This window comes from Podarcis tiliguerta, assembly GCF_965153285.1.
Source record: "Podarcis tiliguerta genome assembly, chromosome: 2".
Lineage (NCBI taxonomy): Eukaryota > Metazoa > Chordata > Lepidosauria > Squamata > Lacertidae > Podarcis > Podarcis tiliguerta.
In genome coordinates, this window is record NC_139535.1 from 41,792,309 (window position 1) to 41,807,643 (window position 15,335).

General features: G+C 41.5%; 1 protein-coding gene across 50 annotated transcripts in view; it reads right to left on the reverse strand.

Annotated features, from left to right (window-relative positions):
- SLMAP (sarcolemma associated protein) overlaps positions 1–14,561 on the reverse strand; it is an 84,973-nt gene extending 70,412 nt beyond the window's left edge. For 18 of the 50 annotated variants that reach the window (XM_083419371.1, XM_083419356.1, XM_083419353.1 and 15 more), the window contains exons 1-2: positions 14,383–14,517; positions 12,736–14,198 (exon numbers count right to left, since the gene is read on the reverse strand). In XM_083419371.1, the coding sequence (XP_083275497.1) occupies positions 12,736–12,933 (198 nt within the window). In that variant the 5' untranslated portion in view covers positions 12,934–14,198; positions 14,383–14,517. Of the gene's footprint in view, positions 1–12,735; positions 14,199–14,382 lie in introns of all 50 variants that reach the window. The other 32 variants (XM_083419373.1, XM_083419357.1, XM_083419360.1 and 29 more) reach the window with 7 other exon arrangements.
- Positions 14,562–15,335: the final 774 nt, after the last annotated feature.

A 15,335-nucleotide genomic window follows, 5' to 3' on the forward strand; every position in this document is an offset into this window, starting at 1 on the left:
ACCACCTAGGACCACCAACAGAATCGCTGCTGAGAAAATACATCATGCAGCTTGTTGGATCAGAAATGGAACAAACAACAAAATGTTAAGCAAGATCAAGAGAAAAACTTTTCTTCTCTTCCAGCGTACTACTGTAGAAGAGATGTGCATAGAATTTGAAGTTGCAGACATTATAATATATTTACTGCAATATACACAGGATATAGCATATTATGTGCCATATAACATGGGTGAACCAAATGTCTGCATTCCAAATGCCAATCACAGAATGCAGATTTGTTGTGTTTACCAAATGCTGTCTGGGTTTTCTTCCTGGTAGAAGTTCTATTATTCTATGATTGGGTGATGCTTTGAAGAAGCCTTCAAGGATAGTCTCAGGAGCACTTCGAAGAAAGAAGTGAAAATTCCCTATGCATGTGCCAATCGCCATGCACAGTCTTCAGATTACAACTACAGCCACTTTGCTGTATTTAAAAGATACCTGTTATCTTAACATTAAGGCTCTCTCTCAACTGATGCTTGACATCAACCCCTCCATCCAACTGATTTTATCCTCTAAAATCACACTTATTCAAATGTTTATAATGCATTTTATAATGAAAGGTTTTTAATTAACTGGTCAACAGTAAGATGCCATTCACTGCTGCAGTTGCCAGGTTTCCAAACAAGGCAAAAGGCTTCCCACTGTCAACGATTTCAATAAAATAATTGATTTAAATAATCAAGCAGTGAAAAAGAAGGTAGAATCTATGGAGGTAAACTTACAAATGTCAATACAGCTTCAAATATTTTAAAGGGCAAAATCCAAGTTGTCAATGAAACACCAGCAGAAGTCATTCAACAAAACCATTGCCCCTTGAGAAGACTCGCTATGTACAAGTGAAAAGAAACAGCAGGAGATCCCTGTGACTCAAAATGCATTGATTCAAGGAGTAAAAGCAAGCAAAATTAAAAATTGCCACACTCTAGAATAAAAGTTCATAGTTAAGTAGAACTTTACTTTCCCAGAAGTCATTATTAAATGTGATCAATCAGCAACTACAACACATACCATCCCTGATCATTGCCCCATGCTAGCTGGGATTGAGGAGACCTGTATTTCAGCAACATCTGAAGAGCCATAGCTTAGCCACCCCTCTTCTAAACAATGACAGTCTTAGGGCAAATCATGATCTATAATAATCAGGTCAGTCCCCAAGACTGACACTGCAATAGGGTTTCCATTTACAAAAACAAATATTTTATTTGGAAAGTATCAGACAAGCCTTTCGACAATCTTATCTGGTGTGTTAACTTTTCCATGAAAGCAGGTTCCCAAATATGGTGGTGCCAAGAGTTTAAGCAAATGGGTCACAAGCTTTCCATTGGCAATTTCCAGTAGTTATGAGTGACATCTCTTTCGTGCAATAACCTTTTCAACTGTTAAGGAAAAAGCATAGTAAAGACACCAACACACGATTAACAATTATAAAGTTATTTTGTTAATTGTTTGGCCGCTCTGTGCTCAAAATCTGGATATAACCCCATGGGGGCTATCATATGATAGAATTAACCTTGTATATTGTAACATTACCACCAACATGGTGGACACATTTTAATTCCACCACATATACAAAATTGCCTCTTTAATGTTAGAGGAAATTGCAATTGAAAAGGCAGTGTCTCATAAATACAACTGGACCAACACCTATTTGCTGCTTTTCTACAAAGAAGAGCCTTTTTGACTAAGAGATTAAACACAGCCTTATCCATGAATCAGAAAGGGAAACTGGAGCTCAGCTGCTTCCTAAGTGTTTTATCAACTTGGAATTATACCTGATCATTCCCTAGGTATTCATAGTAGTCAAGATAAATGAGTGTGATCCAACAGTCACTCCATCAATGAAAGGATCTTCTGTTTATAGAAGGAAACAAATAAATTCCATTCCCTGAACGATTACATTGGATCCCACTCTACAAGACTTTTATCAGTTTGTACTGTCAAGATTGGAGCCAGGAATGCATCTTCTTTTAATCCCATGGATTCAGGATTATGTAACTAGATAATAGAAGTAATAGCTTCTTCTAAACAGGGTGCCTTTTTTATTTTACTACTTTTTAAAATCAATGCTTATTGTTGTAATAAACTTATGACTGTTTTTTGAGGTCTGCTTGAAAAGCAATACATAAATACCTTCACACACACACACACACACACACAGTTTGTTCTTTGCTATGAGTCATGTCTTTGTCATGGATATTGAAAGCACTTTCATATAAGAATGCAGACCTCCTGGATTGAAAGCCAGTTTGCCCCAACCCCAGTGAAGAATTATTGGCACAGCCTCTAGGTAACTGCTACACCTGTGCTACGAGGGTGACAATCTGGTTTATTTTTAATCTCAACACTGAAACAAAGAGAAATACACCAAACTGGTGAACTTTTATCTTCACATAACAACCCTATTGTGTGTTTAGCAATTCTTTTTACAGCAGTCACACACACTGCAAGTAGCCTATGGCATGAATGTTTTTATACCGATGCTGACAAAAGTTTTTACATTGAAAGAGAAGTGTAGAACCCTTTTTCTATATAGGGCCACCCACAAGCAGTGGCCAGGGGGCAATTAAACATTGACAGGGCCACCCCTTTGTTATCCCTTTCTACCATCATCTCATTTCTCTCTCTCTTTTTCTTTCTGCTCCCCGCCCCCAAAAGGGATCACAAAGTGGGGGGGGGATACCTTCTAACACAAAAAAACCAACCTTGTTTGGTTGTTTCTTGCCAATTTCAATTTAACAATAAAACCACTGTGGATATCAAAAAGAATCTAAGTGTGTGTAAAAATATCTTCAGTGCCATCAGATGAATAAAGACTGAGTGAAAAACTTCAGACAATGCATTCATCACTGCATAGGAAATCTGCTTTGTCCTGGGATAAGCATGGAGATTAAAAAAAAACTGACCCTCAGCCACAAGCCAGGCCTGCCTACTGCCCCAACAGAGAGACTGAGTGTTTCTTGTTCTAGTGGTGTATGCTTGTTTCCACCAGCCATGGGACACTTTGGGTGGGCTTCACCAAGGGGGGAAGCCCTGCAGAAGGCAATGGTGCCAGCAGGCCCAGCGACAGAGCAGGCTGCATGACCAGGGACCCCTTCCTGTCTCCAAGGCAGCTTTGCTCACTGCCCAGCTTGCCACTGCCTGTTTGTACATTTGCATACAATCCTTCCAAAAAAGCTGACAATAAAACAAATAATAAAATTAGCATGTTCTTTTATTGGATGACAAAAAGCTTTAAAAACGTTTAGTTGAAAACTCAGGCCTGTACGTAGTTCATTCAATGGATACAACCTGGATAGATTGCTATTTAGTGAGAAGTGCCCTGTACTTACATCTCTACAATCCTACGGATGTTTAACAACATCAAATAGGTACATTCTGAAATGGTAACAGCAGGAAACAGACTGAGCTAATTCTTCACTGCTGTTTTCCACTGTGTTGAAAATATAGTGTTTTAGCACTCCCGACAGTCAAAGAAACGGAGATTTCCCTTCTGCTCCATGGTTGCAGTTTCAAAAGGCACTTACAAACTGGGTATATCAATGTTTTCTCCATATTCTTTCCTTGCTGCTGAATCTGACCCAGTTTATAGCTGTCCTTCCCAAAATGCCACCCCCACGTATATTATGATTAGCTTAAGAACTAATTAAATTATACCTCTTTTACATTCTGTGCTCATCCCAAATGAGTCATAGTAATTAACAAAGAACCACTTCCAATATCTGGTAAAATGGTGGGGCAATGGGGCAAATTTGCCACCCTGCAATTAGGCAGCAATGCTACACAAACCTTCATGTGGCTGAACCAGGCCTTAAGAGACTCAAGTATACACTGAGAATATCCAAATATCTGTGTGTACTCTTCTGCTCACTTTTCTCTACCAAATATTTATGTCAAGAAATGATTCACTTCAAACATAATCAACATTTAATTTGTGAGATAATTAATGGCTTTTTCTTTCTTTTAACACCTGGATTTCTAAGCCAGTTTCTCTAGAACAATCACATGTTCAAATTAAGGAAGACAGTAACTCACTTGTGTCTAATAAACAGTACTAAAGAAAATCATAAACGTGTATACAATATCAGCTTCAATTTTAATATGATACCCCAAGAGTGAAGTTAGGTGTGATATTAAAAAAACAGAAGTATACAATTGACTGCCTTAGCATTGTGTGCATGATCCTCAGGCTCTGAGATCAGAAACATCCATTTTCATTTTTAATTAACCACAATTAATTAGTTCATATAAACCCTAAGCTGTACTTAATCATAAAACTATGGCTTTGTAAAAGAAGCCAACCTTCTAAACCATCATTTGAAGCTGGTTTGCTCCCTTAAGCCAGGATAGCCAATATGGGACCCTCCAATTGTTGGGATTATAACTTCCATCATTCTTGACAACTTGCCATGCTGGATGGGACTGATGGGAGTTGGAATCCAACAACATCTATAGGGCCATATGTTGACTACTCCTGCTCTAACGTCTGAGGACGATTCATTTAACATTAATTCATTGTCTGAGCAAGGCTAAAGTGAAAGGACATATTCCTAATCTATTGTGTCAAAAGTATGGAGATGGTGACATTGAATTCAGTAGTCCCAATGTGGGAGGCTCGAAGAAGCAATGTTTTTGCCTAATTCTTCTAATCATTTATGTTACAGCCGAATATGAACTTTTGAATACAAACTGTCAATCAGTAATTTTGTTGTGGAAGAAACTACCTATCAAATACAACCTTCTGTAAAAGGTTAAATATTTATATGATCTGAAGGTAAACCAGAGAAACTAGCTATCAGCCAGAGAACTGTCAACCCACAATAGTTGGCCTGTTTCATTTTTCTTATACTAACAAGAATGAAGGAAATAAAAACTGTTTCATTGCTATGAGAATGAGCTGCAGTGAACCTCAGGCTACTGTCACCAGCTTTCCTCTGGCTCAGTCAGAAATTGGAAGTGTTCACTTCCATTTTTTTATTAACTGCACTTTAGTGTTATGTTCAACCCCTGAACATAGTTAATCTTAACCACTTTTTGTTGAAAGAAGTCAGTTTCACAATCCTCTTCTGCTCCTTTGCACCACAATAAATCAAGGTTTATCATGATGTCTAAAATGTAGTCATTATGTTAGATCAGGGCTGCAGAACCTTTGGCACTCCACATGTTGCTGCTCTCCAACTCCAATCATCCCTGAACACCTAACTGTGTCATCTCCTGCTAGAGGGAATAACTAGATCTTCACAGATCTAGCTAAACTACCTGTGCTATAAAACTAACCACTTGAAACCATGGGCACATTTGGAAATCTGAGAAATTGCTATGGGAGCTACCACAAATTGGCTGCCATGGAGCCTGGCTAGTCACAAAGAACAAGTATGCTATTTTCCCTCACTATGGTCCTAGGATGGCCAAAGACATAGAACAGTACTGCAAGAACTGTGCTAAATGCATCCAGAAAAGAACTTCCCTCTCTGAGCAGCTAACCTTCCTTATATAACAGGCTTCCTCAACCTCAGCCCTCCAAATGTTTTGAGACTACAATTCCCATCATCCCTGACCACTGGTCCTGCTAGCTAGGGATCATGGGAGTTGTAGGCCAAAAACATCTGGAAGGCCAAGGTTGAGGAAGCCTGTTATATAACTACAGAAGCACTCTTGGAGCAAAGCCTGTATGGACTTGAGAATGACAGCAAAATGTTAGCAATACAGTATCCTTGCAATGAAAGATCACTTTTCTCACTATGGCCAGCCAGGGACCTTGGTCTAGCCAAGGACCAACATGGCAGTCCTGCAGCAGAGATGCTATGCAAGAGAGTCTTGGCTTATTATTGATTGCTCAAAATGTATTCAATCAGATGAGGTTGAGGGTCCTTTTGCACATGGTAAAGGATGTTGTGTGATTTCCAAATTCCTATAAGCCTTGCAGGTATTAGAAAGTCATACAACACTCCTTACAATGTGCAAAAGGCCCATCAACCTAAGAGGTTCAATAAAATTTTACTTGATATGCTTGGTTTATTAGGATCCACAAGAAAGGGAAAATGGAGTCAACACCTTATGCATGCATTCAATTGTACAATAAATTATGCCACAGGACTTTCCCCTTACTATATCTGGGCTACCTTTGTGTTTGGAGAAGCTGCTTGCTGCCCTATGGAGTCTGCAGATTTTAAATATTCTGCACTGATGAAAGAACACTGGAAGAGGCCTATCAGTTAGCCTCTAAAACAGCAAGTCAATTTAGCATCCACAACAAACTTGGATATGATCAGCAGGTTCAACGCTGGGACAGACAGGAGACCAGATTGTCCTCCATAATTTAGGAATGCCTGAAAAGTACAAAAATAGTTGCCCAATAGAAATCTGAGCCATATCTGATTCAGAGAAAGTTCTTGAACGACTGATATACAAGGTGGTACCTAAAGGTGGGTGTGGTCCTGTGAAAATATTTCATAGGAATAATTTACTACCCCCCAAAACAACTTATTGGCCAACCTCTTTAAACCACCCAGGGCAACCATAATTGTGCAAAGATGCAAGGCAGACACAATGACAAATATCTTCCAACGTCATGTCAAGCAACTTACCTGTAGACTCTCCAGGAACTCCACAGCTACTCCACTAAGAAAAATCTGTTTCTGATTAAGATGAACTGAGTTAACTGATAGTTTACCACCATTACTACTTGGATATTAAGCCTCAGTTTAAATCCTGAAGCAGAACCCTTTCAATCCTACACATCTACCTTCCTGTCATTTGATGACCCAAGAGGAATTGGTGCCTGAGGTTCCTGACCTGAAGGAAGAAGATTAAGTGCTAAAAACAACTGCTTATATTAAGGAAGAAAACAGTGCATCAATCCATGGACAGAGGGATAAAATGCTTTGTGAGCCTTCACCCCAAGCAACCTTAGTTGATCTACCATTTGAGAGAGGGCCAGTAACAATTTAAGTGTTATGAAACCTGTTATCAGGTTAATTTATGATGAATCTGCAATTTTACACCATACTTATACACCAGTAGCAGAGGGGTTTAGCTTTTAGAGTCATGTTAAAACAAGAAGTACCAAAAGACCCAGAAATGCCAGATTGCAAGTCTGCAAGTATAGTATGTGAGAGTTAAAGGAAGCAACGTGTAAGCTGTATTTCAGGTGAAAGAACATGTATGTATATCAATCTATTAGTTGTGCTACAGTTAAGCATATATATGGAATTAAATTGCTATACTTTGTTATGCAGCATAAGTATCAGTTACTGATATATTTTCCTTGCCAATATATTTGCTCATTGGAGCTCTAGAATCTGTCTGACTTTGATTGACTGAAAACAATGTCCTCAGTTACTCCAACAGCAAACTCAGGTGCTGAGTGCCAACAACTATGTAATCAAAACGGGCTGCTAAGAAACAGGAGAGACGTATCAGAATGCTTAGGAGAACCCTGAGGTTTGCTGAAGAAGAAGCCTATAGGAAAAACCTTAATAGGAACAAAACTAAACAAACAAACTCAAAATGCTCAAGGAGGATTGAGCATGCTCAGTAGCCATAAAATACTAAGTACAGTAGTACCTCGGGTTCTAGACGCTTCAGGTTACAGATTCCACTAACCCAGAAATAGTAGCTCAGGTTAAGAAATTTGTTTCAGGATGAGAACAGAAATTGCGTAGCAGCAGCGCAGCGGCAGCGGGAGACCCCATCAGCTAAAGTGGTGCTTCAGGTTAAGAACAGTTTCAGGTTAAGAATGGACCTCCACAACAAATTAAGTTCTTAACCCGAGGTACCACTGTACCAGTAACTGTTGAAAGAAATATTCAGAAATGGGAATAGAATGGAATGCACAGGAAGCAGCCATGGCTAGTTCTGAACCCTGAACAGAGGACCCTGCTGCAACATTTTGCTGCAGGTTCCATTTGTCTTTCCTAACTTACACTTCACTTGTATGCTAGCAAATGATGGCCTTCAAATTGAAGTTAATAGGGGGAAATTGCCCATTTGAAGCCCAAGTCAAAAGTCATAAGGTAACATTTTGAGGTTTGGTTAAATTTAATTTTAAGTACTGAAGCGGTTCGAGTTCAGAACCAAGGCTGTGTGACTGTACTGGATCAGCTCCAACAATTACAGTATTAGCTCTGCAGTAGTGGCTACATTTGGTATCACTGCAGGAAAATCCTGATCAGTAGGCAGTAACATCCCTCAGCTATTAACTGCTGGCATCCACTCTCTTCCAGTTTCTTAAATAAAGTATTTTAACAGTGAAGTTTATTTTAGTTTAAGGTTACAGGCACAATTCCCTCTTCATTGCATAAACCACACAAGCAAAAAGTATCAGTTTCATTCCAACTGGGTGTTCTCTCAGTAAATTATAAACCAGTGTCTTGTTTGGTGTCTTCAAACTGAACAGGTTCAATGTCTGGAGGGGGAAATGCCTAAACACACAAGAATTCTTCATATTATCAAAACTCTTAACTTCATTAACCCAAGGAATTGTATCAACTTCAGATTCTATATTTCACTGTTCCTTCCCTGCTTCTGATAGACAAAAGCTGACTAGAACAGAAACATTTATTATTTTACTAACTTTTTGCACTGGAGGATATTAGTCTGTCGTTTTTAAGAACTAGTTCTAAAGTTCTCTTTGATATAAATAGCTTTATTATGTTTCACGCTAGTTGTTTCCTTTAATACAGACAACTTCAACTTTTCAAAATTTTGTCGTTATGAATTTTCATATCACATATTTTACTACACATGGGTTTGCCCTTCATCAGCTGACACAGAACTGAGCAATGCTCAGTGTTAATTTACTGTGCTTAAGTTGGGAAACACAACAAGTGACATTACAGGACAAGTGACATTTCAGGATCACCACAATCATGGTCATGAGCAGCTGGCTAAAGGTCACCTGCTACAGGTATGCAATCTGTATTAAACTTTTCTATATGCTCTTTATTCTTTCTTCATTCTATGATGGACACTGCAGCACATAAACAGAAGTTCAGCAAGAGTAACTGAGAGCCAGGTGTAAGAATCATCCTCCCCCTTACAGCCCTAGTCCACAACAAAGCGTACACATTGTATAACCTATCGTAGTCTCATCAACCACAAGGGCCAGCAGGAGCCAAAACATCCCACAGACTCCCAACCACAAATGAAATCTAGCTGGGCAAGTTTTTTCTGAAAGTCAAACATCTGGGAATCAAAAGTTGCCCGTTTACCCACAGCAAGTTTGTCCCTAAGTGTATATTCCAACTACTAAGACAGTCAAGCTGAATGCATAGGTTTTATAAACGCTAACAACTTTTCTGAACAACTTAGCCAAGACCAGATTCCTTGTGTGATACACCTACCAAGCATGGGCAAGTTCCCAATTGCCTCTAAGCAAGCAGCTTCTAATAAAGGCAAGACAAAGTCGTAATTGCCATGGAAGATAAATCCACTACCCATGTGAGGAATTAGGGGTCTTGCATGGAGGGGCCTGGCAATGGAACCCAGGCAGCTTATGCTTTAAACCACTATGCCTGAGGAAGGGAATACTAGCCTAGCCTCTGCTATCTTTCAGTTTCAGAACTGTGGGTACCAACTCCAAAGGCATGATAGAACAGGACCCATAGGGTTTGAAGCGGCCCTGTGATACTGCTGACATGGGTCTGGCTCCTAAGTCTGAGCAGCTCTTCAGGTCCAGTTGAGCAGCTCTGAATCCCCTCTTCCCTGCAGGCTCAACTAATAGTTTAGCCCAGGCAGCTCTGTTTAAAGATAGGTCAATGTTCCAGCAACTCTACATGTTGCTCTATTGTTCTCCCTTATCTAACCTTATCCAATCAAAGACTGCCTCTCCCCATATAAACCAATCTGGACATCTGTGTTCATCATCTGAGGCCCTTCTTCATGTATCTCCTTCATGTGAGATCCGGAGGGTGGCAACATGAGAGCGGGCCTTTTCTGCAGTGGCCCCCCATTTGTGCAATGCTCTCCCCAGGAAGGTTTGTCTGGCATCTTCCCTATTTATATTTAGGCACTGAACAAAAATGTTCCTCTTCAACCAGACCTTTGGTTGATTAATATTCTACAGCCTTTTAAATGTATTTTAAAAGTTATTATTTTGTTGTTTTTGTTTTAACTACAGTAGTACCTCGGGTTACATACTTAATTTGTTCCAGAGGTCCGTTCTTAACCTGAAACTGTTCTTAACCTGAAGCACCACTTTAGCTAAAGGGGCCTCCTGCTGCCGCCGCACCACGATTTCTGTTCTCATCCTGAAGCAAAGTTCTTAACCCGAGCTACTATTTCTGGGTTAGCGGAGTCTGTAACCTGAAGCGTGTGTAACCCGAGGTACCACTGTATTTGTTTGTGCTTTTACCTTGTATTTTTATCCTGTGAACCACCCTGAGATCTTGTGATGAAGGGCAGTATATAAAATAACCACCACCACCACCTCCCATCTGCTACTAGCTCTTAGACTGAAAGGATGAAAGAGAACCATGTGGGCATAATGCTGCAGTATGTTAAATGCAGCAGTGCCATGAAGAATGCATGTATAGCTCTATCCCATCTCCATTTATAGGATAAGAAGCAACTGCTCAGAAAAGTAAAGCAGAGGGTAAGTGATAACTCCAGAATATTAAGTTGAAAGATTGTAGTAACCACCTTAAGCCTGTATCCTTATTAAACAACAATAAATCTCACCAATATAGCCAACATTCAAAGGCATAGCTATATGCAATCATACATACCCAGTTAAAACACATTTTAAAAATATGTGTTGCCACAAGTTGCCAAAAGCTAAAAATTAGCAAGTAAAGACCGAAATCTTTGGCTCAATTTTCTAATTTTGTTACTGCTGGCCTGTCATTGATATCTCTTGGCAGATAACTTATAAAACAATAATAGTTAACAATAAGTATTCTTAAAAGGACCTGGAAATATTCTGAAAATAATAGTATGGAATATACCAGTCAGAAGGCTGACAAAATACTTTAGACCATTTCAGTCTACTCCCTCAAGCAAGGAAAACTATCTTTCAAGGTTGAAGACTTCTGCAAAGAAGTAAACCAGGCTGTTACACTGTTATGAGAATGAATGCCAGACAATGCATTTTGAAATGGTTTATTTTCCTTTCCACATAAAAGTGCTACACTATGTTAATGTTCTTTAATTCACGCTTCAACTTATGAAACTCACCTTTTGACTTGTCCCATCGTGTTTCACTACTGCGCAAAATATATTAAGACTTTGAACAAACATTCTTAATGCACCCATGCTGTGCCAAATTAAGCAGCCAGCTGGTAATTTTGCTAATATATTAATTAGTAGAGCAGTCTCCAGCAAAACATAAATACTAAACATAGATAACATAAACAGCAGGTGATAAAGATTTACAAAGAGTAGACACATGAGAACATAGCAAAATATTTTGTTTTTTTATAGTTACTGAAAGCACTAATTAAACCAAAGTCACTTAAGTTATCCCAACTTTAAATTCCTTTCTTAGCATAAAACACTGATTTGAGTTTCCAGTTCAGTCCCTGCTGGACAAAATCAGGCACTACAAAGCCTCTAAACGTTTAAGCAGCAGATGTCCTCATTGGAAATACCTAGTAGAGGATAAGATGACATGTAGTGTATATGTACCAACTTCATCCTACTTGCAAAAAAGAAAAAATACCTGAGTGTATTAAAAAAACTAAATTTCCCAATTCCTCTTGATATATCCATATACACAGTCAGGAAATATCGTACAGTTCAATACTGTACCAAGGTAAACCACAACAGCTAGGAAAGCTCTACCTATATTTATGCATCAGCTGCTTAAAATCAAATTATCTATCACTAAAGCTGAAATATTCTTGCCAGAATACATAAAAACCAAATAAACCACAGAAACCAAATACAGCCACATTGCTTTAGATAACCATACTTTGGAGGTGGGATAGTTGCTATATAGAACAACTTTCTAATGCTCCTTTGGTTCCCATAAAATGTTTGAGGTTTGAATTACAATTCAAGAATACTAAGAGCTACAATTATTTCCCTAAAAAAACAAAGCAACTATTTCACTTAAGTCCTGCACTCCCTGGCATGGCAAGCAAGAACTAGTTGCAACATTAGCTGTACCACTTGATCTTATCAAACTAGAATACCACAGAATTTCAAACCATTGCCATCCAGTGGATCAACAAGAGTTTTGGTATATGGAGGCAGAAATCAATTTCCACCATAGTTCTAGACTCAAGACATACTGAACCAGGAAATAAATACTAAGGAGTAGGAATAAAAACTACTGAATATGCTGTTTGCACACCACAAAATATGTGTTATAGCAGTGTTGAGGGTCAACGGTATCAGCATTAACAATTGGAGTGGAAGTCCAAGTATGCTGAAGCCACTTCCCAGCTTTGACTATATGTCAGTACAATGACATTTCTCAAGAATGTTGGATGAACAAATGTAATAATTATTTTAAAACACTTTGTGCACGAGTGTTACAAATATAAATAGCAGTCAAAAATCTATCCTTTTATGCAATATTCCATTAGCTGAACTAAAAGTAAAGAAGAATGTAATTTGCCTCAGGTTGAATAATCATTTTGCTGTACAATTTCAGGTCAATTACAAAGACTTACTAAAGTCAACCAACCATTGATCAAAATAATAAACATCAAGCTCATTATACTTCTCCTTAGAAATATAGATTGCCTTACCTTTCCTGTCTTGTGGTCAAACCAGACAAGCGCATGGTTCCTAGACAAAACCTTACAGTCAAAGGTAGCGTTATTCTGAGCTGGTCGACATCGAGCCACTGAACGGCCAATTTTGACAGGTTCATCCAGGTAGACATGACGTTCTTGAAATGGGTGAGAGTTCGGGCGGCAAGTGAAGATAGCCAAGGCTGAAGGCATTGAGGATAGATATGTGGTGCCACACCAACCAGGGCAGAAGAGGAACTCTTCTTGATCCAAGCCACCCTCCACAGTTGATAAGCAAAATTTCCACAGCACTTTACATTAAAGCAGGGCAAACATTACCTGCAAGTGAGATCTAACAACTCATACCTTCAGTGTGTGAACTAATGCTGGCAATAATCCAGTAAAAAAGCCCCATTGTTTCTTTTAGTAAGGCCGGTAGTAAATCTAAGATGTTCCACTTCAATCCATCTCTCTCAAGAATATGAACAAGCATCTGAAGACTCAGAAATGAAACAGAACTTGTTAAATTAAGGTGGGGATGGCTATAGATCCAAGTGGATGACTCACACACAAAATACTTGTTCGGGATGCAATTGGCTCTGCTCTCTTCCGTAAACACTGCCCAAGATTTTCCTCAATAGAGAGAAACAATGGAAGATTCAGAGAGTGGGAAACAGAAGACTGGAGATTTACAAGACTGGAGCAAAAACTGGAGAGCCACCAGGAAGACTTTGCAACAAAGGCAGTTCAGCTGATCCAGGAGTAAGTCTGCGGTTCATCTTCTTCACCCATCAACTCACAGTCGGCAATGTGGGAGGATGCCCAACTAATGAGCAGGCTCTCTCCCGCCCCCCTCACCAAGATTGCACAGGCCCAGACTAGAATTCTTTCTTTCAGGGAGCCAACTGAGCCACCGATCTGATCATTCAGGAAGTGGCAGTTTTATTATTCCCCCACGGAGCTATACGGGGCTTAGTACACCTGGAGATGCATGCCAGCCATTGCACGGGGCGGTCTTCTCGAGGGAAGTGGGGGGGGGGGGGATAAACTGACAGCAGGTTGGGGACGCCTGACGGAAGCCAGAAGTGCCGCGATCGCCCCGACGACGGTCCCGAGCAATGCAGATGCCTTGTCGGCGGAGGGAGCCCGGGGTTGGCGGGATGCTGCCTGGCGGGACTGGCGGAGGGTGGCTCCCGGAGCAAAGGCTGCGGACAGCGAAGGTGGCGCCTGCCTGACGAAGGCCGGTGGCAGCTCCCTCCGTGACTCTGCAGGTGGCTGTTGCGAGCGAGGACCGCGCTCCCTCCTTCCCTTCTCCTGAGGAGGGGAGGGGGGGAGAGGCGCCTTTCCGCCCTGCCCTGGCGGGGCTCGCCGCCCCGTTCCCGCCGACGGAGAGGCCTGGAGGCCGGGGCGCCTTCCGAGCGGGGCGCCTCCTTCTCTCTCTCTCAGGCGGCCGCCGGCAGCGAAAACTTTCCCTCGACCTACGGAAATCAAAACAAACCCGGTCAAGAAGCCTCGGGGGCTCAGGCGGGGCCCGAAACCCCGACGACGACGCCTCTCGCCCGGCCCCGAGGGCTCCGCAGAAGCGCACGCAAGGCGGCCGGGAAGGGGCGGCTGCGGACGGAGCAGGGCGCCCAGCTCCCCTCCCTCCCCACCCACTCTTACCTTCCCAGCAGCAGACGGAGCCGCCATAGTGACTGGAAACCTACCCGGTGTAGCAGCAGCAGCAGCCGCGCTGCCGGGGAGGGGGGGAGGGAGTTGGGAGGGGGGAGGAGGAGCCGCTCGGCGATGGGCCTGGCCAAACCGAGGGCTGACGGCCGCCCATCCGCTACTACGCAGGCGCCTGCCCGTCAGGTGGCACATGCGCACGGAAGTAGGTGAAGGTTTTTTTCCGCTCTCTCCTCCCTCCCCCGCCCCTGCCGTTGGCTCGGCTGGCATTTGCTGCCCTTAACCTAGCGTGGCCTGGCGAATCCGCTTCCGGGTACCCTATGTGGCTCTCTCTATACTGTATATATCTTATAAATAAGAAAGATGATGTAAAAGCCCCTTAGAGACCGAAGAAGAAAGTGCTGCAATTTAAATTTTGCAGATTTTACTTTTTGTGGGGGAGGGGGAGGGAATGCAGATAAGAGATCGCATTCAATATGATCGTGGTCGGGTGGGGTTGAAAGAGGGTTGTTGTTTTCCCCCGGGGGTGGGAGGTCGAAATGAACGCGTTAGTGCCCGAAGGAGCAAGGGAAACTGACAGGCGACCTCCATAGGAGATATCCTTGCTTCATATCATCGCGGCTCCACAAGTTATGTAGAGCAGGTGCTACGATTCCGGTAAATCTAGTGCAGCAGGAGCCGAAGGCTGCAATCTGGCACTCACCTGGGAGCAAATCCCATCAGTGGTGCAGTTAGCTAATTTTAGACTCGGGACTTAATGGACTCTCTCCTCCTCCTCCTCCCCCCCCCACCTGTTTTAGATGGTAATGTTATTTACTACAAACTTACTACAAATTCTGGAAACCAGCCCTGCCACATTTGGGGTCCCTCCTGCTGAATGGGGAACTTAAAGTCTGGGACAGAGGCCTGGATTGGCAGCACTACTGAGACCTATTGAACTCAATGTTATT